Consider the following 24,763-nt stretch of genomic DNA (forward strand, 5'->3'; position numbering starts at 1 on the left):
AACACCACAGCAGCCCAACATTGTAGCATTTAATTTCAGAAAGGGGAAAACTACACAAAAATGAGGAGGTTAATTAAACAGAAATTAAAAGGTACAGCACAAAAAGTAAAATCCCTGCCAGCTGCATGGAAACTTTTTAAAGACACCATAATAGAGGCTCAACTTAAATGTATTTCCCAAATTAAAAAACATAGTAAGAAAACCAAAAAAGTGCCACCGTGGCTAAACAACAAAGTAAAAGAAGCAGTGAGAGGCAAAAAGGCATCCTTTAAAAAGTGGAAGTTAAATCCTAGTGAGGAAAATAGAAAGGAGCATAAACTCTGGCAAATGAAGTGTAAAAATATAATTAGGAAGGCCAAAAAAGAATTTGCAGAATAGCTAGCCAGAGACTCAAAAAGTAATAGCATAAAAAATGTAAGTACATCAGAAAGCAGGAAGCCTGCTAAACAACCAGTGGGGCCACTGGATGATCAAGATGCTAAAGCAAGGACGATCAGGCCATTGCGGAGAAACTAAATGAATTCTTTGCATCGGTCTTCATGGCTGAGGATGTGAGGGAGATTCCCAAACCTGAGCCATTCTTTTTAGGTGACAAATCTGAGGAATTGTCCCAGATTGAGGTGTCATTAGAGGAGGTTTTGGAACAAATTGATAAAATTAAACAGTAATAAGTCACCAGGACTAGATGGTATTCACCCAAGAGTGCAGAACTACTAACTGTAGTCTGTAACCTATCATTTAAATCAGCTTCTGTACCAAATGGCTGGAGGATAGCTAATGTGATGCCAATTTTTAAAAAGGACTCTAGAGGTGATCCTGGCAATTATAGGCCAGTAAGCCTGACTTCAGTACCAGGCAAACTGGTGGAAACAAAGAACAAAATTGTCAGACACATAGATGAACATAATTTGTTGGGGAAGAGTCAACATGGTCTCTGTAAAGGGAAATCATGCCTCATCAATCTACTAGAATTCTCTGAGGGGGTCAACAAGCATGTGGACAAGGGGGATCCAATGGATATAGTGTACTTAGATTTTCAGAAAACCTTTGACAAGATCCCTCACCAAAGGCTCTGAAGCAAAGTAAGCTGTCATGGAATAAAAAGGAAGGTCCTCTCATGGATTGGTAACTGGTTAAAAGATAGGAAACAAAGGGTAGGTGTGATGGGTTGGACACCTCCTCCCCCCCATCCGGGATGCCACCTGATGTACTGGGGTTTCACTGAGCCCTCCTGTTCCATTAACCTGGGTTCCCTCTCCCTGTTTTGTTGAATCAGGCTTTCTGGCCTCTGACAGCACACACACAGTTGTAATTGTTACTTAGTCAATATTCCTAACTTTAGATGTATGATACTTGCATACATCTCAAAAAAGATATATTGGAATTGGAAAAGGTTCAGAAATGAGCAACAAAAATTATTAGGGGTATGGAACAACTTCCATATGAGGAGAGATTGATAAGACTCGGACTTTTCACATTTAAAGATGATTTTTCGACCCTTTGGGCTCTGCCTTCTGCGAGCTCTTTTCTTCTCTGCTAAGCTGGGCAACTTCCTCTTGTAACTCCGGAGACCTTTTTAAAGTTTTTGTTTCCAGAGGCTGCGGTACTGAGTGTGACCTTCCCAGTTGTCCACATCCACGTCCATTTCTTTGAGGTCTCACTTGCACACATCCTTGAAACACAATGTTGGGCGTCCTTTAGGTCTTTTTCCAGATGCCAATTCGTTGTAGAGGATGTCCTTTAGGATGTGCCCATCATTCATTTGACACACATGCCCAAGCCAAAGGAGGAGTCTGTGTTTGAGGAGTGTTTGCATGCTGAGTATGCTGACCCACTTGAGCACCTCCGTGTTGGTGACTAATCTGACCTTGCTGCACACCAGACAGTGGTCTGTGTCGCAATCAGCACTTTGATAACTGTGGATAATGAGGAAGATGTTAAGGTTGGTATGCCTTGTGATGATAAGATCCAGTTGGTGGCAGTGACCAGATCTGGGATGTTTCCAAGACACTTTGTGTTGCAGCTTTGTCTGGAAGAATGAGTTTGTTACACAGAGGTCATAATAGGAACAAAATTCTAGCAGTATCTGACCGTTTCCATTCATCTTACCAGTTGACTAAAACAGGTGGTCCATGCTTCATGATCAGCTCCCACCCTTGCACATATTCGTGTTTCAGAATCCTGCTGGTCGTAGAACTGGTCCTTGATGTCAGAAAACAAGGAGAGTGTTGGGGCATACACACTCACCAGGTTGACTGGGTCCTCAGATGTCAACAAGCATAGTGTCAAAATTCTCTCTGATCCATTTGTAGGTGGCTCAATCATCCCCAGAAGTGAGTTCTTGATGGCAAATCCCACTCCGTGATCTTGTGTTTCTTCAGCTCTTTTCCCCTGCCAGAAAAATGTGTAGTCTTTTTCACTGAGAGATCTGCTTAATGCTAGCCGTGTTTCTTGGAGGGATGCGATATCCACATTGAGTCGCTTCAGCTCATCATTGATCATGGCAATTTTATGTGCATCACTGATCTATTGAAGGTCTTCAAATAATCCGTTTGTCATAGTGCAAACGTTCCAGCACCCTATCTTTAAGGATGTTTTCTTTTTTTTTTTTACTTGATTTGCCTGGTGTGTTAGTTTCAGTCCACTTGTCAAGTTATAAAACTCTAAGCTCCAAGCACCCATTGAAGCAGGCAGACTGTGGTGGGACAACACCCTATTGTCTGGAGCCTGCCCAGTTTTATTGTGAGTTGGAGCTGTCCAGTGAGATACAATGATCTCTCCCACCATTAGAGACAGCCCCTGGTGCTCAATTCTACGCCGATCGAGGATGAGCTTAGAACATGCTGCCTCCTTTGTTGTGTTGACGCTTGAGGCAAAGCTGGAGTACCTCTCCAGGGTGCAAGCCTGGGCAGATGATATGGAGGCCCTGAGTTGCCCATGCATCAGAATCCCCCTTCTCTTGGCATCACCGGTAAAATCAAGAGGAAAGAAGAATCAATACATCTGGTCCCCGATCCGTTGCAGGAGTTTCCGGAAAGATACTAAGATGTTAGTCTTTGGGACTTCACTCCAGATTTTCTGTCTGAGTTTATTCTCATAGACTTTCATTCTCCTGAATTCACCGACAACACAGTGGGGCTTTTCTGTCAGGGATTGCTCCCTTAGCCTTACGCCCTCCCTGGCTACCCACAAAGCGGTGAGTTTGATGAGCTGCAGGTATGCCATCTACTCTCATTACAATAGCAGGCATAGCCTGACCTGAGTAACTCTGATAAAATATAAGGGTCCTGGTTCTCCATTGCCCTGTGCAGTCATTTATGCAAAGAGGGTTTAAAATGCTACCAAATTCAAAGAGTATCAGGATAAGTTAGATGTCATTTGTGACAGAAATGGCAACCATATGCAATATCTTTGGGGACCACATTGTATTAAGTTTATGAATGTTTTATGTAGCATTATGAACCAGGGATTGTATGCAACTCCATTAATATAATATATGGAGATATATCTATCTAATAGAACTGGAAGGGACCCCGAAAGGTCATTGAGTCCAGCCCCCTGCCTCCACTAGCAGGACCAAGTACTGATTTTGCCCCAGATACCTAAGTGCCCCCCTCAAGGATTGAACTCGCAACCCTGGGTTTAGCAGGCCAATGCTCAAACCACTGGAGGGAGGGTTACCATAGCTCCTCCAAGAACTAAAAAAGTGAGGGGGGATCACTGCGATCCCCGAGATTGCAAACAGCTCCAGAGAAGTATCACCTCCTGGGGTGGTTTGCATATACTCATTTAGGGCAGTACCAACGAAGAGGCAAGAGAAAAAGGAAGAACTTGGTATTTAAAAGACTGAGTTTACACAGACTCAGGGCATGTCTACACTACAGAGACTACAGCGGCAATAGCTACAGCACTGTAGCTATGCTAGCACAACCCCATAGTATAGGTGCAACTGATGACAGGGGTTTTTCCATCGCTGTGGGAACATCATCACCTTCCCAAGCAATTGCAGCTAAGAGAATGGAAATATTCTTCCATTAGCCCAGCTGTGTCTACACCGGGGCTTAGGTCAGCATAGCTACCGCACTCAGGGGTGTGGATTTTTCACACTCCTGAGCAACATAGCTATGTCAATCTAAATTTTAAGTGTAGACCAAGCCTTAGGGTCTTTCTTTGGATTCAGCAATCAGACCTGTGGTCCTAAGGCGGCCACAACCCTCACTGAAGGGTTGGAAGGACTTAGGGCTACTAGGGCCCCATAGGACTGATGGGCAATTTCTGTTACATTTAGTGTGCATTTAGAATCTGTTTTGTTTTACCTTTTTTCTGTGATGCTTTTGTCTTTGAATAAATGGTGCTTACTCTGGATGAGTTCTGTGGTCACTGGTAAAAACAGGGTTGTTGTCCTTGGAAAGAAACTAAGCAGCAGGGGCTTGACATTTCTCAGGCCTGCCTAGGATAATCACAGTAAAAAGCAGGGGTTCGCAGCCTAAAACTCCAAGTTGGAAGGGAGTGGGACATGGTTCCCTGCCCAGAGAGAAGTGAAGGCTAGAGACCTCAGACTTCAGGAGCATTGCTGGAGTGGACCACAGAGGAAGTGGGTTAAAAGTGCAGTTACCCTTGAAACTGCAAGCTTTCAGGGTGCATATCGCTCTTGCCTCATCTAGTTCTGCTCTCTGTGCCATTGCTAACAGTTCATAGTTATCCAGTTATCTTCATGATGGTTTGGCCAGTGCAGAATTTCAAGTAGCTAATACCTGACTGGCAAAAAGTTACCTTTATACAGGGCCGGCTCTAGGCACCAGCAAAACAAGCTGGTGCTTGGGGCGGCACATTTTTAGGGGTGGCATTCTGGCGTGGGCCATGCCGCCCCTAAAAATGTGCCCCAGCCGCCCTAACTCACCTCCGCTGCTGCCACTCGCGCGCCGCTGCTCGCCCTCCCTCCCAGGCTCTCAAACCCGGGAGGGAGGGGGAGATCCCGAGTGGCCGCGGCCCGCAAAACAGCTGATTCGCGCGCCGCGGCCGCTCGGGATCTCCCCCTCCCTCCCGGGTTTGAGAGCCTGGGAGGGAGGAGGAGCAGCTGCATGTGAATCAGCTATTTCGCGCGCCGTGGCCACTCGGGATCTCCCCCTCCCTCCCGGGTTTGAGAGCCTGGGAGGGAGGGGGAGACCCCGAGTGGCCGTGGCGCACGCGCTGCTTCTCCCTCTCCCTCCTTCCCTCCTAGGCTTGAGAGCCTGGGGGGAGGAGGCAGGGCTGGGGATTTGGGGAAGGGGTGGAGTTGAGGCGGGGCCGGGGGTGGGGTAAAAAAAAAACGGGGGGGGGGGGGGGCGGCCAAAATTGTTTTTGCTTGGGGCGGCAAAAATCCTAGAGCCGGCCCTGCCTTTATACACAGTGATACAAAAAGAGATCGTGCAACACCAGATAAGAAAGGGATAGAGATGTCTCCATCTAACTTCCCTTCACTCCTGTCCCCCATTACCTGTCACAGCTTTCGTGTTTGCTCTCTTGCTCTGCTGGCCTCCCTTCTGAGCCCAGATGTAGATGATGTACTCCATGCCTGCCATCAGATCCGTTAGAGTGGTGGTGCTCTGGTCTTTCCCCACAGCTATCTCGCTGGTGTCCCCATCAGCTGAGGTGTAGCTCACCATGTATCTGTCTATGGGAGCCTGGACTCTGTTCCAGGAGATGGTGGCTGTGTCCTCTGTCACTCGGTCGGTCACCAGGTTAATTGGGCTGTCAATGTCTGAGTAAAAGTGTGGATTATTAGAACATTATTAACAGATTCTAAACTGTCTCCTTGAAGCTTGTTTCTTTTGGTCTCTAAACTTTATTTTCATACTCTTAGAACTTTAGTCAGGTGAAAGATAATATGTACATAGGTTTCAGTATTCATGTCTCAATGGCTAAACATCACTCTTGCTATTGGGGTTTTAGGACTGAAATATTGGGACAACTGAAGGTCAGAACTGAGGTGCATTGGCAGATGCCCCAGCAGTGGTATTGCAAGTGATGCCGCAGGTAAAGTGCAATGGCTGAACTCCCTGGGAAAGCCAGGAGTGGAATTTTTGGCTAGGGGCTCCAGATCAAAACTGAGCTGTGAAAGGACTTGGGACTGGAATAACAAGGTTGCTGCAGGTCAGAAATGACGCCCAACAGCAGAGCTGTTGGGAGGAGGGACAGAACTAAATTAGTAGGAGTCCTACAGACTACAGTTGGGGTACACTGGCAGAGGTATGAGGGAGAAGTGCACATAGCATGTACCCATGCTACATCTCACTTCTGCCACTATTTCCTCTCACAGGAGAACCAGTTTCTGAGAGCTTTCAGATGCCTACAAGGGGCACACTCCTTCAGCACACAGCTGTGTGGCAAAAAGTCCTATGTTTTATATTGTGTGTAACAAACTAGGGGGAGGACACATTCACAGCTAATCCAGTGTGAAGCCAGTCTGCTACTGTAATATCACATTCTAGAAATTCCCCTGGTTACCTGTCACTGCCTTCGTGTTTGTCCTCTTGCTCTGCTGGCCTCCCTTCTCAGCCCAGATGTAGATGTTGTACTCCATGCCTGGCTTCAGACCCGTCAGGCTGGTGGTGCTCTGGTCTTTCCCCACGTCTATCTCTCTGGTGTCCTCATCAGCTGAGGTGTAGCTCACCATGTATCTGTCTATGGGAGCCTGGACTCTGTTCCAGGAGATGGTGGCTGTGTCCTCTGTCACTTGATTGGTCACCAGGTTAGTTGGGCTGTCAATTTCTGAAAGTAAAAGCCTTGATTATTACAATGTAATTGACTGATTCTCAAGTGACTCCCCTAGGGTACCATGTCTTCCAGAGTCAAACCTTTCCATACCTTTAGATATTGTGTGAGATAGAGGAAAACTATCACTCACGTCTCACTGGGTAAATACTGCTCTCACTATCAGTGCTTCAGGGCTCACGACTGGAGGACTCAGAACTTGGCAGAACTTTTAGGGGGCCCCAGCCTGGAGTAATAAGCTTGTTGTGGGTCAAGATTTAGATACATTGGCAGAGCTGTGCATACTCCAGGACTAAAATAGCAGGAGATGCCATAGGGGAAGATTGTGGTGCACTGGCAGAGCCCTGTGGGGGAAGTTTGCATAGAACCTATGTCGGGGTGTGCAAACTACGGCCCACAGGCCGTGTCCGGCCCATCAGAACTTTAAATCTGGTCCTCGAGCTCCCATCAGGGAGTGGGATTGGGGGCTTGCCCCGCTCCGGTGCTCCAGCTGGGGAGTGGGTTTGGGGGCTTTCTGCGCAGCTCCCAGAAACAGCGACATGTCCCCCCTCCAGCTCCGGCTCCTACACTAAGGGGCAGCCAGGCAGCTCGGTAGTAGTAGGATTTTATATTTGTATTTTATATAATTTAGAATTAAGGATAAAGAATAGTAATGTAGCATGTATTAAATGTATTGGTGTATGATTTGATCAAATCACGCCAGCCACCCTTTTTGAATAACAGAAAGGAATGGCCTAATGGGCCAATGGGTAGAGCTACATCAGCCAGAATCTGTGTCTGGACTGATTTCAAGGCAATGACAGACCTTTGAGGGTCACCAAGTTGTTGTAGGTTTAGCATTTTAAAATAAGTAAAAGAATGCAATGATTGTTTTTCTTTTGCATTGCAACTGGATGTTCCTGTTCAAAATGTTCTGTGTAAATTAATTCTGTTTTGTGTGTGAATGAGGAATGTATGTGTTAAGAGATAAGTGCGAAGGCCATTGCTGAACCAGATGTACAAGGGAAGAACCCGAGACAGACGCAAGGGTGCCAGGAGGCTGCAACACACCCCTATTGAAATGTCAGAGGACGGCAGATTGACGACGCTAAAGATGAGACAGGTACCTATCAATGGGGACAAGTTAGCTGTGATAAAGAATGAGAACGACAATTTAAGAAAACAAGCACTTGTCAAACAACAATTGATTACAACATGACGGAGCAAAACTCATTGGTCCCAATGAAGGAAAATCACTATATAAACAGGGTGCCTTACAATGAAACTTTGGGATTGTCATGCCAAGACTTCCCCAGAGCCTCGTGTCGCAACCGACGGAACCCGGCTCCTCCCTACTGGTGATCAACCTAGCTGGCCACTAGGCTGATCTGGACTGGTAACTATAACATCGACTGGCAGGACAGTATAGGTGTGTGTGTGGTGAGATTGAATGCATATGCTAATTGTTGTATCTTCAATAAATGTGGCGTATTGCCTTTTCCCCTGAAAAAGATCCCATGTGCTTCTTATAAGCATAACAGCACCACATGCTTCCCCTACCCCAAACGCCGCCCTCCCACAGCTCCCATTGGCTGGGAACCGTGGCCAATGGGAGCTGCAGAGGCAGCACCTGCAGACGGAGCAGTGCGCCGAGCTGCCTGGCCAGCGCCATGCCTCCATGTAGGAGGCAGAGGGGGGCATGCTGCTGCTTCTGGGAGCTGCAGGGGTGGTGCCTGCGGACAGGGCAGTGCGCAGAGCCGCCTGGCCAAACCCTCCACGTAAGAGCTGGAGGATGGCATGCTGCTGCTTCCGGGAGCTGCTTGAGGTAAGCGCCACCCAGAGCCTGCACCCCTGAGACACACATCCCCCCCCACGTCCCAATCCTCTGCCCCAGCCCTGATCCCCCTCCTTCCCTCTGAACCCCTCAATCCTAGCCCAGAGCACCCTCCTGCACTCCAAACCTTCATCACCAGCCCCACCCCAGAGCCCGCTCTCCCAGCTGGAGCCCTCACCGCCCCCCTGCACCCCAACCCCCAATTTTATGAGCATTCATGGTCTGCCATACAATTTCCATACCCAGATGTGGCCCTCAGGCCAAAAAGTTTTCCCACTCCTGACCTATATGCATTATGGAACCAGTCAAGCACTCCATTAAAGTCAATGAAATTTTGCAGTTGAGTAAAAGGAAGTGGGGGTAAGTCCTAAATCTCAATCTTGGAATGGCCTGCAGCATGTATGTACCTATGCCATGTTTGGCCACATGACAAATTGTTCTATAATGTACACTGTGCAATAAGCTGGAAGAAAACAGAACAAAACACAGCTAATCTTCAGGGAGCAGTTTGTGATATGCAGTTAGCTAGTATCACATCCCAAAGATTCCCCTGATTACCTGTCACAGCTTTAGTGTTTGCCGTCTTGCTCTGCTGGCCTCCCTTCTCAGCCCAGATGTAGATGAGGTACTCCATGCCTGGCTTCAGACCTGTCAGGGTGATGGTGCTCTGGTCTTTCCACACGGCTCTCTCTCTGGTGTCCCCATCAACTGAGGTGTAGCTCACCATGTATCTGTCTATGGGAGCCTGCACTTCATTCCAGGAGATGGTAGCTGTGTCCTCTGTCACTCGGTCCGTCACCAGGTTTGTTGGGCTGTCAATTTCTTTTAGAGAAGGTTTAACAGTGGAGAGATAGAGTGAGGATTCTCCCCAATACTTCATTAGGAGAGACCCATCAGTCCTTCCCCACTTTTCATGGTCCTTCCCCCTTCCACAGCTGTGAAGAGGATACCGTTTCTTAGGCCAACAGCAAAGCTCCTACATGAATTTGCACACAGGAAAAGGCCCTCTTAGGGACTGGCTGCTACCCTCCATCTACCCTGAGTGCAACTATATCAGTTCCGTTAAAAAAACCCACATCCCACCAGTGCCAGATGTGCTAAACCCCAGTGCAGTGAGCAGTCACCAAACCAAAGGGAGAGCTGCCCTTAAACCAGTTATCCCTCAATGTCTTACTCTCAGGATAGTTCTTGGAAAGGTCAGAATGGTGACCTCGGGAAGGTTTCTGAGCTTGTTTGTGGCATTCTGAAGGCAAGTCATTAACTCCATGTTCAGTCGACTAAGAGGCCTTGATGATGGCTGTTTTACTAATTGAATGACCTCCATTGTACTGATATTAATGACTAGCATCTGTGAATAGGGATCTCTACCAGCACTTGTGATTATAATCATAGAATAGAATAGAATCATAGAATATCAGGGTTGGAAGGGACCTCAGGAGGTCATCTTGTCCAAGCCCCTGCTCAATTAAAAGGCTCCATTTTCACAACTAAAGGCCAGTTCAGCCTACCAATGAGAATTACAATTTACAGGATAGATTCTTGTCTCACTAATACCAGTGTAGATCAGGAGTAACTTCAGTGAAGTCCATGGAGTTGACAAACTGGTGTGAGGTCATGATCACGCTCCACATTTCTTCCCCTGCCATTAGTTACCTGTCTCAGCTTTAGTGTTGGCTCTCTTGCTCTGCAGGCCTTCCTTCTCAGCCCAGATGTAGGTCACGTACTCCATGCCTGGCTTCAGACCCATCAGGGTAGTGGTATTCTGGTCTTTCCCCACAGCTATCTCTCTGGTGTCCCCATCAGCTGAGGTGTAGCTCACCATGTATCTGTCAATGGGAGCCTGGACCCTGTTCCAGGAGATGGTAGCTGTGTCCTCTGTCACTTGGTCGGTCTCCAGGTTAGTTGGGCTGTCTATTCCTTTAAAAGAGCATTTGAAAGTGCAATGTTAAAAGACTCCCCGAGCAATATTCCACCTGATCCCAACAGTCACATTCCTTATCGTGCGTAGCATTTCTGCATTTCTTTTACTCTACAGTGCTCAGCAAACCCTTTCAAGAGTCTGAAAGTATTTTCCATCATCCAATTTTATTATCTTCTACTTGGCAAACATTAATTCTCTTCCTGACAATGCAGAGACAAATGTAGCTTTATTTGGTTTACTTTCTGGTCTGGTCAGCAGGAGGGCAGATAGCTTTGAGAATACAATTAGTGAGTTAAATCCTGGTGCAAAGCCAGAGAGCAGGGCTCAGAGTGTATAACTGGTGGGTCCTACAAATATGGTGGCTTTTAAAACCTTGAAATACATTATCTGTGGACAAAATGGCAGAATTATCTTTTAAATAGCTGTTTTGAATCCAGGAGGCACTCTTTACTAGGCTGATACCATTTCAAGAGAACTGAAATTTGGGGAGAATAATAATACTCAGTACATTTCATTTTCAAATTACTTTACCAGCAATAACTCATCCATCCTCACAATAGCACCCCAGAGGCAAGTATTGTTATCTGAGGATGAGGACAGCAAGAAAGAAGGGCTAAATGACTTCCCAAAGACACAGGAGTCAATATCAGGAGTTCCTGGTTCCCAGCTTTATACTCAGATGAATGGACTAGTCCACTTACTAAGTGCCTGACACAGGGACCCTTTAGTATTCTCCATTAAAGCATCCCAGTGACCCCTTGGCCTCTTCGCACACTACCATGGGGAAGGGAGGAGAGAGAATGATCCAGAGATGGCAGGAGAACCATCTTAAAGGAAAAATGGTAGCCTTGAATATTGAATAATTCATAGATTTTCAGGTCAAAAAGCACCATTGTGATTATCTAGTTTGAGCTCCTGAACCACCCAGGCCAAGGAACTTCACCCAGTAATTTCTGGTTGAGCTACAGCATCTCCTTTAGAAAAAGATATCTAGTTTTGATACAAAAAGTTCAAGTGTTGGAGAATCCCCTAGGTGAGTTGCTCCAATGATTAGCCTCACTTAACATTTTGCACCTTAATTCCAGTCTCCATTTGTCTAACTTCAGCTTTCAGCCACTGGATCTTATTATGCGTTTTGTTAATGCTTTCGGAGACCTAGTTTAAGATCACTTTAACATCTGAGATGTCCTTTATTGGGGAACTGTACGCAGTGCTGGCAATGGAGGATGGTCTTCTTCACCCCTTCTCTGGTACTAACTCTGGAGTGTTGGGAGAGGCTATGCAAACAACTCATGTACTGGGAAGCATCTGTGCAGCTAACCAACCTGGGTGGGTCTCTCCCAAAGGAGCTCTTGTTCCACAAAACCACTACACAGCTGGCATTCCAGGCAGCACACTTTATGCAGCTGTGTTGCACTTATGTTCTACAAATTCCCTTAAACTTCTATGAATTGGCTGATTTGGTCACACTGAAGAGAACAAGGGGAAAATAATAGAGGAATTAATACGTTCATGAAAAGCCTTGAGGCTGTGCAGCACTAGAATGGTCCTATGCAAAGCAGAGGGCATTCAAGTAATAACCACTAAAAATGAGACGGAATCTATGTGTTCACAATGTTTGAAAACACAGATGACAGATGGAGCCATCGTGTTCCAAAGGCAGCAGTGCTTCCCAACCCCACTTCCTTCCAAGGGTAACTGGAATCAGATGTCAAGAGTAAACAAGAGCTCTGATCAAAAGAAAAGTCCAGCAGACTCCGTCCAGGCAGCGGCCAACTAAAGAGACCTCAGCAGTGCCACACCCACCCACCTATGCCATTAACAGAGAAGAAATGTGGGAAGGACGGAATGATGATTCTATTTGGGGATCTGTAGGTTTCCAGTAGTGGGGGAATCCTGGATTCCCATCTCACAGATGAGAAACAAATGCAGTCAGAGTGAAAACAAGACAGAATTGCCCTGCTGTCTGCATGCAGCATTTGATTACTGGCTGTCAGAGGACCTGGCCTGGACAGGCCAGCTATCTGTCCTCCGCACAGTGTGATGACCAGAGCAACATCCCCTCAATATGCCTTCCTCACTCCTCTGAGAAGAGGACCCAGCCCTCTCTCCACCATCCATACATCCCAGTTGCTTCCCCTTGCTGCTGGTCCTCACCTCCCACCTGTAACCCACACACTCATCTGGACTGATGATATTTTACATAGTAAGTTACAATGCAGTGTTGCTGAGTCTCATGATATTTAGTGTTTGTATTAAAGCCCCAGCTCCCACAGTCTGGTGATTACCTGAGAATTTCAGGTTGGGTTATTTTGTTTTTTGTTTGTTTTTTAAGTTTCTAACCCTCATGTTTGTGGAGAGAAGCTTGAAAACACGAATCAACTCAAAACAAGCATCATCACCTACGGACCTTGTATCCCTTTGTGTCTGTACAGTACTTAGTACAATGGAGCTCGATCCTCTTTGGGACTTCTGGATACATACCAGTGCGGCCATTCACTATAGATGGTTTTCCTTCAATCTCATCCTTCACAGATATGATAATGATCTTATACTCTGTGCCAGGCTTCAGGCCTATAAGAAAACAAAAGGAACAGTCCCAACAATTAGGGAATAAAGTACATAAACATTTTCTTAGAGAAATTGCATCTTCTGCTCTCTGATTTTACATTACAGAGGCGTTTGAGTTGTGGGACTGGGATTTGTACTTCTTGTTTGGAGAATATGTGAATTTGATGTTTTGGTTTTGGCTCATCTCTACAGGCCCTACTGGTCATAAATTGTGGGGATTTCCATTTTACCCATCCTTAGTGTTCCCAGGTCTAAAATGAGAGAGTAAATTTTATTTATATGAGGGTATAATTAAAGTTGAATGAACGTACATGGACATTTACTATCCATACCACATGGGGAGCTTTTCCATGTGATGTCCGGTATCACCCTTCAGCTCCCTCACTCACAGAATATACTCATGGTGGCTACCTGTGAAGATGTGAACAAGTGCTGGACTGGGTGCAAAGATGCAAGTAAAGCTGTAGAGCCAGATTCACAGCTGGTGTAAATCACTGAATTCAATGTAGCTATGCCAGTGTACACCAGCTGAGGATCTGCCCCATATGTTTGGCAATATTGAAAGTGAGACTCCGGGCCAGACAAAAAGTAAATAATACCTCCTCTTTTGCTACAAGAGCAAGCTAAATAAAGTGCTCTGGTAATTCAAAAAGGAGTGATTTGAGATCAGATTGAATGGAAATGGGTCCTATCCTGGGGTTCTGCCAGTTAAATTCCAGCCCCGCTCCCTCATCAGCGAACATATATGCTGAAGGGAACTCAGTATAGTTTCAAACTAACATGACAGTGAGATATATTGTAAGAGAAACCCTTGGCTCTCTTCCTCTTAGCTTGGCCAGTAGGTGCTAGAGGTGGTTAACCTGGCAGACTTTCATCTATGTACTACAAGGTTCATGGATGAAGGCTCATCTGGGTGTTTTGGGGAAGGGGGGTGTATTGTAGGTGTCTCACAGCAGCAGCCTGGGCATGAAGTGAAAGAGTTCTGCTAACTGTCTGTGTCTGCTCCGAGCATCAGCCACAGAGAAACAAAAGAGATGCTCTTCTCAGGTTATGGTTCAAGAGTCAACCTCTCTCTTGTGTCTGTCTCTCCCCATTTCTCCCTGGCCATGTCCCGTCTGGCTATACCCAATCACTTACCGCTGATGATGTATCTGCTCTTGGGGTCACTGCTTTTAGGCACCACCACCTCCTTCTCCTGCCCTTGCGGTGAGCTGAACCTCAGTTTAAAATAGTCTGGCTCTGTTGGGGGGTTCTCCCACTCCACTTCCAGCGAGTCCTCCATCTCCTCTGTCACCCAGGCAGCGCTAATTGCAGATAGGGCTAAGGAAGACAGAGTGGGGAGGGTGATGAGCAAGCAGCACATTATCATTTCAGCAGCACCAAAGCCACCTCTCCTCCATTTGTGCACACAAGACAGGAAAGAGCCAAACTACCTTCACCAGGGGTCTCAGGCCTCAAAACCAGGTACAATTTCTCAGATGAACTGAAGGGTGGTTAACTAGGCAGAATGCAATTATTCTTTCAACAGGCCTGACTTTACTCACTGTAAAGCTCTATCCCAACCATAGAGGACTCCGGCTCCTATGTGTTCTGTTACAAATAAAATACACACTCCCCATAATCCAACCCTTTACTGGCTTTAACAAGGGCATTGAGGTAGCACAGTGTGAAGATCTCATCACCTAAGTAGGGTGAGACTAGTTCAGGTATGGCCCAGAGATGCCTGAGGAAAACATAGCTACTGCAGGGAGTGGTGCTGACAATTCAAAACTGGCACTCTGCCCTCTGAGTCCATAATCATAGAATATTAGGGTTGGAAGGGACCTCAGGAGGTCATCTAGACCACACCCCTGCTCAAAGCAGGACAAAAAATCCCCAGACAGATTTTTTCCCCAAATGGCCCCCATAATGCTACAACACTCCAGCATGACGTTAGGAAGTGCTGTGCACCTGGCATTGCCATACGTACAAGTGAAGTCCTGACTACTTGCACTCTTTAAGGATCTTCATAGCATGGTGTACAGCCTACGTAGTACCTCTCATCCCCTAGCCAAATCCCACCTGGTAATTACATGCTCCTTCTTTGAAACCCTTTTGTGTCCATTCAAATGGATGGTTCTCAGAGAGTAAGGAGCTGCAATTTCTTGGAGAGAGGATGGCACAAATTAAAAAGCAAATTCCTCTACCTCCAACTGCAGAGAGGGAGCAGAGAGAAGGCTAAGATCAAAAGAGTGATGTGGGGAAGTATATATGAGGCAAGAGAGCTCAGGCAGAGATTGGTGGAGTGGAGAGAGCGGGCAGGGTTATAGGTCAATATAAGTTCAGAGGGGTCAGGTGGAAAGAGTCCATGGAGAATTCTGAAGGCCAGCACGGCATTTGAGATTGTCAGGAAGACAATGAAGGGGACAGAAGGGGGCAGGGGGAGGCGCGAGATGTGTCTGTGATGGTGGTAAACCAAGTGCCAGATCTGGCCAAGGTCATAAGTGTTAGTTAAGAGCTGGCAAACTCATAGCTGGAAACCAAATCAGCTCATCTTATGTTAATTTTGTTCAAAATAGATAACAGCCTTATAAGAATGTAGTAAGTGTTTAGACTCTATGGAAAGCTTGTAAATTGCTGCATGCATTCATCACACTTGTAATATCAGTATTCCATGCTATCAGGACACTTAAGTTTCACTTTATAACTTTGAAAATGTTTGCTCTGAACTTGTGAACTCAGGCACAGGAATCCTCAAGATTAAACAGGCCATTAATGAATATCACAATACAAAGGATTGGTGAATGGGCCTATTATGCCTTGGAAATGTCATGTGCAAGGGAGCTCGTCTCAGGGACTACAAGACGAAATGTAAAATATAAAACAGGGTCACAAAAAAATTGTTCCTCCTTTGCTGTTTGAACTTTCACAGGGCCAAAGACACTAAACTAAGCCAAAAACAATAAGGACTCCTTGTGACACATTAGAGACTAACAAATTGATTTGGGCATAAGCTTTCATGGGCTAAACCCCACTTCATAGGATTCATGGAGTGGAAAATATAGTAGGCAGGTATAAATACACAACACATGAAAAGATGGGAGTTGCCTTACCAAGTTGGGGGTCGGTGCTAATGAGACAATCCAATTAAGGTGGAAGTGGGCTAATCTATAGCTATAATTGAATTGGGCTATAATTGGGCTATAATTGAATTGGCTTGTTAGCACTGACCCCCCACCTTGGTAAGGCAACTCCCACTTTTCATGTGCTGTGTATTTATACCGCCTCAGTATTTTCCACTCCATGCATCCGATGAAGTGGATTTTAGCCCACGAAAGCTTATGCCCAAATAAATGTGTTAGTCTCTAAGATGCCACAAGGACTCCTCATTGTTTTTGCTGATACAGACTATTGCTGATACAGACTAACACGGCTACCACTCTGAAACCTAAACTAAGGCAGAGATCCCCAGGGGTTACCCCTGGGTCTGCCCTGAAAGACACATTGAATTGACAGATTACTACATCTCTGTCATCTTTAGGAACCATAGAGAGTAACTCATTTGCATGTATATGTTTGCTTGCTTTAACCTGTAAATAATTCTCTCATTTCTTTTTCCTAGTTAATAAAACTTTAATTAATTTATTACAGGATTGGCTACAGGCGTTGTCTTTGGCGTGAGATCTCAGATGCAAATTGATCTGGGATAAGACACTGGTCTCTTGGGACTGGGAGCAAACTGAACATTCCATGATTTTTGGTGTAAGTGACCACTTATCACCAAGTCCAGATTTCCTGGGTAGCAAGATAGACTCTCCCATCTAAGGGGACTGTCTGTGACTCCTTGGTAAGACTATTATAGTGATCCAGGTGTTCACATTTGTTGCTAGGTCAGTGAAATCTAATTATAGAACATACCATCAATTTGGGGTGTCTGTCCTGAGGTAGGCACTCACGGTCGTGAGCCACTCCAGACAGCATGACAGTGAAACATTCCTGCTTCCTGGAGTCAGAGAGTAAACTGGTCCCAGCACTGTGAACTCCCTTGAATTCAGAAGCAGGGAACAATGGCTGGGACTTTGCGGGAGATGGGAAATTCATCCCAAAAAACCTTTTGGGAAAAACATCTTTAAATGGGAGAAGAAAGGCTTATAGAATGGGCCTTTCCAAAAGCTCAGACAGGAACTCATGTGAAGTGCCATACACCCTCAAACCCTAGAAGTTTGCTCTCCCTATAGTTTGAACCTGACTTTTAAGACCAGCAAATCCTTTTTTGGAGGAAAGGGTTAAGGAGTGCTCCCACCTGTCCTTGCTTGTAGGTGTTCTGGGTTACTGGAAATCCCCTTCTTCACATAGCGAAGTGTGATCTGATACTTTGTGCTAGGGCGAAGGCCCAGGATCTCATAGCTGAGCTGTCCTTTTGGCACTCGGACTTGTACTGCAGAGGCCTCGTGCCCTATTGGATAATAGCTAAGGAGATAATAATCCACATCGGGCACCTGATCCCAGCTGAAGGTCAAAGAATCTTCCGTGGTCTTCAGCAGCTGCACATTCTGAGGAGCAATGACTACAGGAAAAAAGGAGAAGAAATTATAAGACTGATATCTCATCTTGAGGCATAGTCCAAAGTCCACTGAAGTCAATGAGCGTTTTTCCATTGACTTCAATGGGCTTTGGATCAGGGCCATATTTTGCATTTATACAATGAATGAACTGCTGGTGAACAGGACTACATAGACAGCCCTGGAGGCTGAAGTCCTCTGCTTATCCACAAAGAAGTATCCACAAAGTTGCAGTGGCCAATGGGAATTGAGAACACTCAGCACTGCAATAAACTAGGTATACTTAGCGCCATGTTGTAGCAGACATGTCAATCATCAAAAGAATGCCAAGAAACAACCTCCTTAACACTCTCAGTGTCACCCATGGCACCAGGTGTGTCTGTCGAGGAAAGACGCTCCTCCTTGCTTGGCTGGACTGGTGCAGTTGCCATTTCATCATTCTTGTTCTGTGGCATTAAATAATTCTATACTGATGTTACAACATCCAGAATAAGTGCAGGACCCTCTAATTGCCTAGACAAAGAGGCTTGTAAGACATAGTATAGACCCAGGAAGATCAAGACTGTCCTGTAGATCTGGGAGCAGGAACAGAACTCTAGAAAGGGCAGCACATCTCAGTGTTTTACACTGGAGATAGCTGGTAGCAGGTTATCCTCCAAAGGCAGTGCTCTGGTGTTGCAATCCGTGGCCTACATTTTCACTGGCACCCAAAGCAGTAACTCTGCAATTGTACTGCAAAGTTCAACTACAGCTGGGGAATGATTTCATCACAGAATTTGAGCGGCAGCAAAAACAGGCCTTAACGCTTCTCACAACATTTGATCCTGAACCTCAGAAAGACTACCTAGCTATCTCAGCAGCTAAACATCAGAACTCTCCTCACTCTACAGTTGCTCATCAGTCACTTACAAAAAGCTGAAACTGCAGTTCTGAAGGTAAGCCAGGCACTTTCAATGCATTGTCTTCCACTGCTACTGCTGGAAGGAGGTCAAACACAGGGATGAGTTACAGCTGCCAGCCGCACAGTGAAAGACAGTCACAGGCGGCTACTGCAGCAGGGCCGCCCAGAGGATTCAGAGGGCCTGGAGTCTTTGGTGGCAGGGGACCCCCGCCGCCAAATTGCCGCCGAAGACCTGGCACTTCGGCGGCGGGTCCCGGGGCAGAAGGACCCCCTGCTGCAGGTCATCGGGGCACTTCGGCGGCGAGTTCCAGGGCGGAAGGACCCCCTGCCGCCGAATTGCCCCCCAAGATCCAGAGCGGAAGAAGCTCCGGGGGCCTGGGCCGCGCAAGAGTTTTCCGGGGCCCCGGGAGCAAGTGAAGGACCCCGTTCCAGGAGCCCGAAAAACTCTGATGGGGGCCCCTGTGGGGCCCGGGGCAAATTGCCCCACTTGCCTCCCCCTCCCCCCCCCCCTCCGGGCAGCCCTGTACTGCAGGAACTAACTGCTTACTGGAAAAGTGATTTCAAGGGAGTAGAGAGAAGTTCAGATGCGAGGGAGCATGAAAGAGAAAGTCTGCATATGGGGGAGACAGAACAAGTGCACCAGACTGCACGTATGTATATAAATGAGTATGTCAGAATGCACGTATGTGTATATGCATGAGAGAAATAAAAATCCAGAATCTCTAGTTTGGTTGTTTCATGAAGTCAATATTTTTGGGTCTCCTGCTCCCCTTGCATCAATAACAATTCTCTATCCATTCGGCACAGACCCTGTGCCTTCACAGTTTCCGCAGAAATCCTGCTCAATATTTGATGTACCTCAGGTCAGAGAGAACCTTCTCAGTAACAGTTTGAGTTCTATCACATCTTGAGCGGAGTAAATCCCACACTTGCTCTTTGACAGTCAATTTACACTGTAAGGACACCCGATCCCACCAAGTTTAAAGAAAGTGACAAGGGATAGCAAATAACGGTCACAGACACTCAACAGGATCCAGCCTTAATTAACTCAAATTTTGGCAGTATATTTTTATACCTTTCTGAAGGATTCAGAAAACTAACCATTCTCATGCTTTTCAGTTAGTAAATTTTTATACACTCTTTTTTATAACTGTAAACTCTATTTTACACAGTAGATATTATAGAGATACTATCAGCTCCTTTCCAAGGAAGGAGGAAGAAACCACCAGTTTAGATAAAATAAGGCTGGGGTAAACTTTTCAGAAGAGCTTACACTACTGAGGAGCCTAAGTTCCACTTTTAAGAATGACTTAGATACTTAGGCACTTTTGACAATTTTACCTCAAACCTTTTTGAACCTTTCCCAAAACTTGAATCAAACACCCAATGATTTTTCCAGCATCAAAAATGCTGGATTAACTTTTAAATATATGTAGGGCTTTTTATTTTTATATTTCATGTCTTGGAACTCCCTGATTTTGTCCAGGACTAAAAGCAGAAATACCTCCAGGGTATTTGTTGGTGTTATTCCATATCACAGCCAAAACCAGGAAATAGTGAACATCTGCTCAGATTTCCATAACACATAGGCTCAGATAAGCAACAGCTGAATTTTCAGCGACTGAACTGAACTTCTGAATCTGTTGAGGTTGGTCCATCACTATACAAGACTGTCTCAGTTCCTCTTCCTATGCTGGGAAACAAGTGTTACAGTTCATTCCAAAGGATTAATGTGCTGGTTTTAAGGGTTTATTTTATTGTACTAAGCCGACCTTTAGATCTTCACTGTTAAAGTTACTTTATTGTAGGTTTAAGATGCTTTAAAGTCAGTCTGGTCTACTTGGACCAAGCAAAAACTTGTTAAACACAGTTTAGACTAACCAGAACTGGGGTTCCCAATCACATGATCTTCTTGCCTTTCTCTCCCTGCCAAGTAGCCTGTTGCTAACTGCCATAAATACTGCTTGCTGTATCTAATACAGTATTTTCCTGGCTTCTTCCCACTATCTTCTTAAGCTCACATTGGCACAAAAAAAAACAACCCCAACATATATTATCAAGCTGTGAGATCTGATGATTTTGCAGAAGGAAAGAAAACTCTCTCCTTATCCCTGACTTATTTCAAAGGCCCAAATAATCCCTAAAATTAGTGCATGTGATTTCTTCATTCCTGCAAATGTAAACTGACTTCTGTAGTTGTGACAATCAGAGTCCAGACATCCCAGAGGGAGAACAGAGGTCCTGAACCCCAAATAATAAGCAATTGAATCAACTGGTTGTACACATTATTACTGCACTATAAGAAGTGTATCAAGTAACATCTTTTATGAAGGTTGGTGATACCCTGGTCATTAATATCACTGTGTGATGTATGTATGGGTTGTGCATAAAGAATTACATATGTGTGCTGGAAATATGTTCTTTGCGTCTGACGAAGTGGGTATTCACCCACGAAAGCTTATGCTCCAATACATCTGTTAGTCTTTAAGGTGCCACAGGACTCTTTGTTGCTGTTCTTAAAATGTGTTTCAGAAGCAATGCATAAATCCAGCCTGCCCTAGACAATGAAATGTGGATTTTCCTGGCTGACTGGCTTGATTACTGGCAGAGGACAACAAAAGAGTATTTACATAAGATCAGAGCTTTAATGCTGATCCAGACCACTTACAATAATCTGCACGTACTCAATTCACCTGCCTCAGAAGGTTGAAGGGCTGAGTTGACATGGCTGGGATATGAATTTGCAGTTATAGGGATTTTAAAGATATTTCAAACTGGATGACTAGGCTACTGAGCCATTCTTATGGGCATTAAGGCTTTTCAAGGATGGGAAGTAGTAATGGTAGCAAGGCCTCAAACTGGCAGCTGGGGTTGAGCTGGTTGTCCAGAGAGGGATTCACTCACTATTTGATTAGGGCTCCTAGGGCACTTTTTATGCTAAAAGACCTTGAATGAGACTGAGGCTGAGATTTCAGAGGAAACCTATTGGAATGAGGTGCACAACTCCTACTGAAAGTCAGTGGGATTTGAACACCTAACTCCCTTAGCCTCTTTGAAAATCTCAGACTATAGATTCAACTTAATAGATACATTTGGAGAAACAGCAGCAACATAAAACCTTCCCTAGTAGACACCCTCCAGGGAAGGCAGACCTGCACAAGGAAGGGGATTATGGAAACTGTTTTCAGCTTTGTCATTCTGTGTAAAACCAGACAAATGCAAGCTAAGGTTAATGACCCAAAGAGCAAGGCCGTGCACTGAGCCTTGAGTACAGCTACAGAAGGACTTTAGCAGACATTCTGCAGCAAGGAGCCCCACCGATAGTGTCTTTAAACTAAGGAGGTTCTGCTCCTGGCCCAATCAAGTTGGAATCTCTGGGCAGAGAGCCGGGTCAGCTCACTCGGGTCTAATCAATCAACCCCCACTGCCTGGTGCAGATACAGGACAAGAAATAGCTTCTCGAATGGGAGTTTCCAACAACAGCAGTTGGAGCAAACAACCTAGCTAGATTTAAGATGGAGCTTGATCAGTTTATGAACAGGATTGTATGATGACATTGCCTGAGACAGCAGGAGACTGGACTTTATGACCTACAAGGTGCCTTCCAATCCTAAATTCCTAACTGCCTCAGCCCAGAGTAGCTTATTGAAGGTTTTGATATACCATTGGTCACAGCTTGTACTGAATCCTCTGGCTTACTCACAACCAATGCAGACTGCAGCAGGCAGACCTAGCTGACCCCCTTGCCTTTATTCCCAGGAGCGATTTATGGGCTTGGTTAGCATTCCTCCCTGGTTATAAGCCTCCACATCCTACCTGTGGCTATGGGGTGGGGATAGCATCCTCTCCAGCTAATGGATATTGGGTGGGGTTAGCTGCAGAAGGAACCAAACAAATGCCACAGTGGGCAGGAAGGAAGGGGGACACAGGGGACACGCCAGGATAAAAGACAGAGGAAAGGAATAAAAGGAAGGTGCTTCTCACCCTGGGAGCAGTCAAGCCCAATGAAACCGTCGTGGCAATAGCACTCGCCACTGTCACAGAAACCATTGCCGCTGCAGTCGTTGGGGCATCTCTTCTCACTGCAGTCATCTCCCATGAACTCCTCATAGCACTGGCACACACCATTGATGCAGATCCCATTGCCACTGCAGTTCTTAGGGCACAGCCGCTGACTACAGTCTTCACCAACGTAGGGTTTGCTGCAGATGCATTTGCCATTAACGCAGCGTCCATTGCCGTTGCAATTGTTGGGGCAGCTGGGGTGGGAGCAATCGTTGCCCTCCCAGCCTTCATCACAGTCACATCCACAGATCTCTTGCATGAAAGTTCCATGTCCACTGCAATTCGAGACACCTGTCCAGTTGGGGACCCAGAGCCGACATCAGCAGGTAGCATGCAGAAGAGAAAGAGGCAGACAAAACAGCATTAGAAATAGAGCTGTAGACAGATATAGAGGTCTATTCAAAACCACTGATAGGAAAGAGAAACTAAATGGACTGATTATAGCTGCACCCACTAGTATCATATGAGACCATCACCTGAGCATTCTTCTTTGTTTTGGACAGTTAGCTATCAAAGAAAAACAAACAAATTCTCAACATTTTCCTTTAAAATGAAAAATTCTGGGACTGGAAACAAAACAAAAAACCTAGGAATTCTACAACCACACCTCCTGCTGATGTGGAATTCCAGAATGTCTCCTCTCCCAAGCTCAAGAACTCCATGCTCTGACTTCTCAGACACTCCAGAATTCCCCTCAAAACTGAAAGACACGTGTTAGCACATTTTGGGAACTTCAGCTTTCCCCACCAAGCCCAGGAACCTGAGCCCCACCCCACCTTGGAGATTCCAGAGTTCCACTCCCTCAAGACCTGGAATTGGAAATCAAGTTATCTTGGATCTGTAGGAGTTTAATCCAAGCCCAACCACTTCCAGAAACCCCAGAATTCCACACCCCGCTGCTGAGTCTGAGCTCCTTGCCAGTGTGAGGACCCTTGAAATCACTCCTACCCCTGTCCATCACCCTCTGGGGAGCACAGCAAACCAAGCACTCCATCACCTCATAAACACTAGAATTCCAGCCCAAGCTCTGGAACCTGAGCTCCCCCCAAAGCCCAGTGAAGTCAATGGGAGTCTTTCCATTGGCTTCAATGGACTTTGGATGTCTCTGTGTCAAGAACTCCAGGATTTCCCACCTCAAACTCAGGAAATTAATTGCTCCCATTAAACCCTCTTTCCATATGCATCAGACTTCCATGCCCCAGTGTAAGAAACCTGGGCTCCAGCCTGACCAGGACTTTTCCAGTAGGGAATAGCACAGCACAGAGAGGGACATACAGTTAAAGCTACTGGAGTTAGAGAGAACACACTACAAAAATAAATAAATTACAGTTTGTTGCACACCTTGAACTCCCCCACAGCACCTCTGTATACTGCAGGCCTCCTTTAGTACCATCATTTCTTCCTCCATCTTTTTCATCCTTTCCAGCAGATCTTTGATGTGTCCCAAAGCTTCACAGTCACCTCTTGGTGTCTGAACTCGGATGTTGTGCCTGAATATGATATTCTGCTCCTCCTCCTCATCCGCATCCCCAGCAGCAAGCAGCACATGACTGTCGTCTTTGAGCGGCAACGGGTCCGCCTCCATCTTGATCTGGGATGATTTGGGTAGGTCAATCTTGTATGAGTGGCTGAAGGAGATTTTCTGACCATTGCTGGTACAATTGTGAAGTTCAGGGGGGAGCTGAACAGCAGCTGTTTGGAGAGCAAGGTACAGTAACATCCCCTGAGGGAAAGTAAGCCAACTCCAGACACTCATCTTGTAGTTCTTCAGAGGGAAGGCTGATCCTATAAAAACAGTGAAGCTGGTTTCAAGGAGGAAAAAAAAAAGATGAAAAAAATTCTACCATAAAAAATCATGGCCTGCTATGATGCTATCTGGTGCTGTAAGCTCACAAATTCATCAGTGACAGGTTGGTCAGTATTTGGATAAGACATATACAAAGAATACCTAGGGTGATACGTTTCAGAGTGGTACCCACGTTAGTTTGTATCAGCAAAAACAACGAGGAGTCCTTGTGGCACCTTAGAAACTACAAGGACTCCTTGTTGTTTTTAGGGTGATACAGAAAATGGTAATTGTGTTGACTCAATAGGCGACACTCTTCCTTATGAGTCAGTACTGAATTAGAGTCCTGACCCATCATTAGCAGGCACTGTGCTCTGCAAGATGACATCTTTCAGATGAGACTTAAAACCAT

At 45.8% G+C, this 24,763-nt stretch overlaps 1 protein-coding gene across 1 annotated transcript in view; it reads right to left on the reverse strand.

The window, feature by feature from the left end:
• TNN (tenascin N) overlaps positions 1–24,357 on the reverse strand; it is a 36,315-nt gene extending 11,958 nt beyond the window's left edge. The window contains exons 1-9 of the mRNA XM_005304267.4: positions 23,907–24,357; positions 22,485–22,856; positions 17,341–17,604; positions 14,196–14,378; positions 12,972–13,061; positions 10,220–10,483; positions 9,125–9,388; positions 6,487–6,750; positions 5,477–5,740 (exon numbers count right to left, since the gene is read on the reverse strand). Of these exons, the coding sequence (XP_005304324.3) occupies positions 5,477–5,740; positions 6,487–6,750; positions 9,125–9,388; positions 10,220–10,483; positions 12,972–13,061; positions 14,196–14,378; positions 17,341–17,604; positions 22,485–22,856; positions 23,907–24,321 (2,380 nt within the window). The 5' untranslated portion in view covers positions 24,322–24,357. The remainder of the gene's footprint in view (positions 1–5,476; positions 5,741–6,486; positions 6,751–9,124; positions 9,389–10,219; positions 10,484–12,971; positions 13,062–14,195; positions 14,379–17,340; positions 17,605–22,484; positions 22,857–23,906) is intronic.
• Positions 24,358–24,763: the final 406 nt, after the last annotated feature.

The sequence above is a fragment of the Chrysemys picta genome, chromosome 8 (assembly GCF_011386835.1).
Source record: "Chrysemys picta bellii isolate R12L10 chromosome 8, ASM1138683v2, whole genome shotgun sequence".
NCBI classification, from domain to species: domain Eukaryota; kingdom Metazoa; phylum Chordata; order Testudines; family Emydidae; genus Chrysemys; species Chrysemys picta.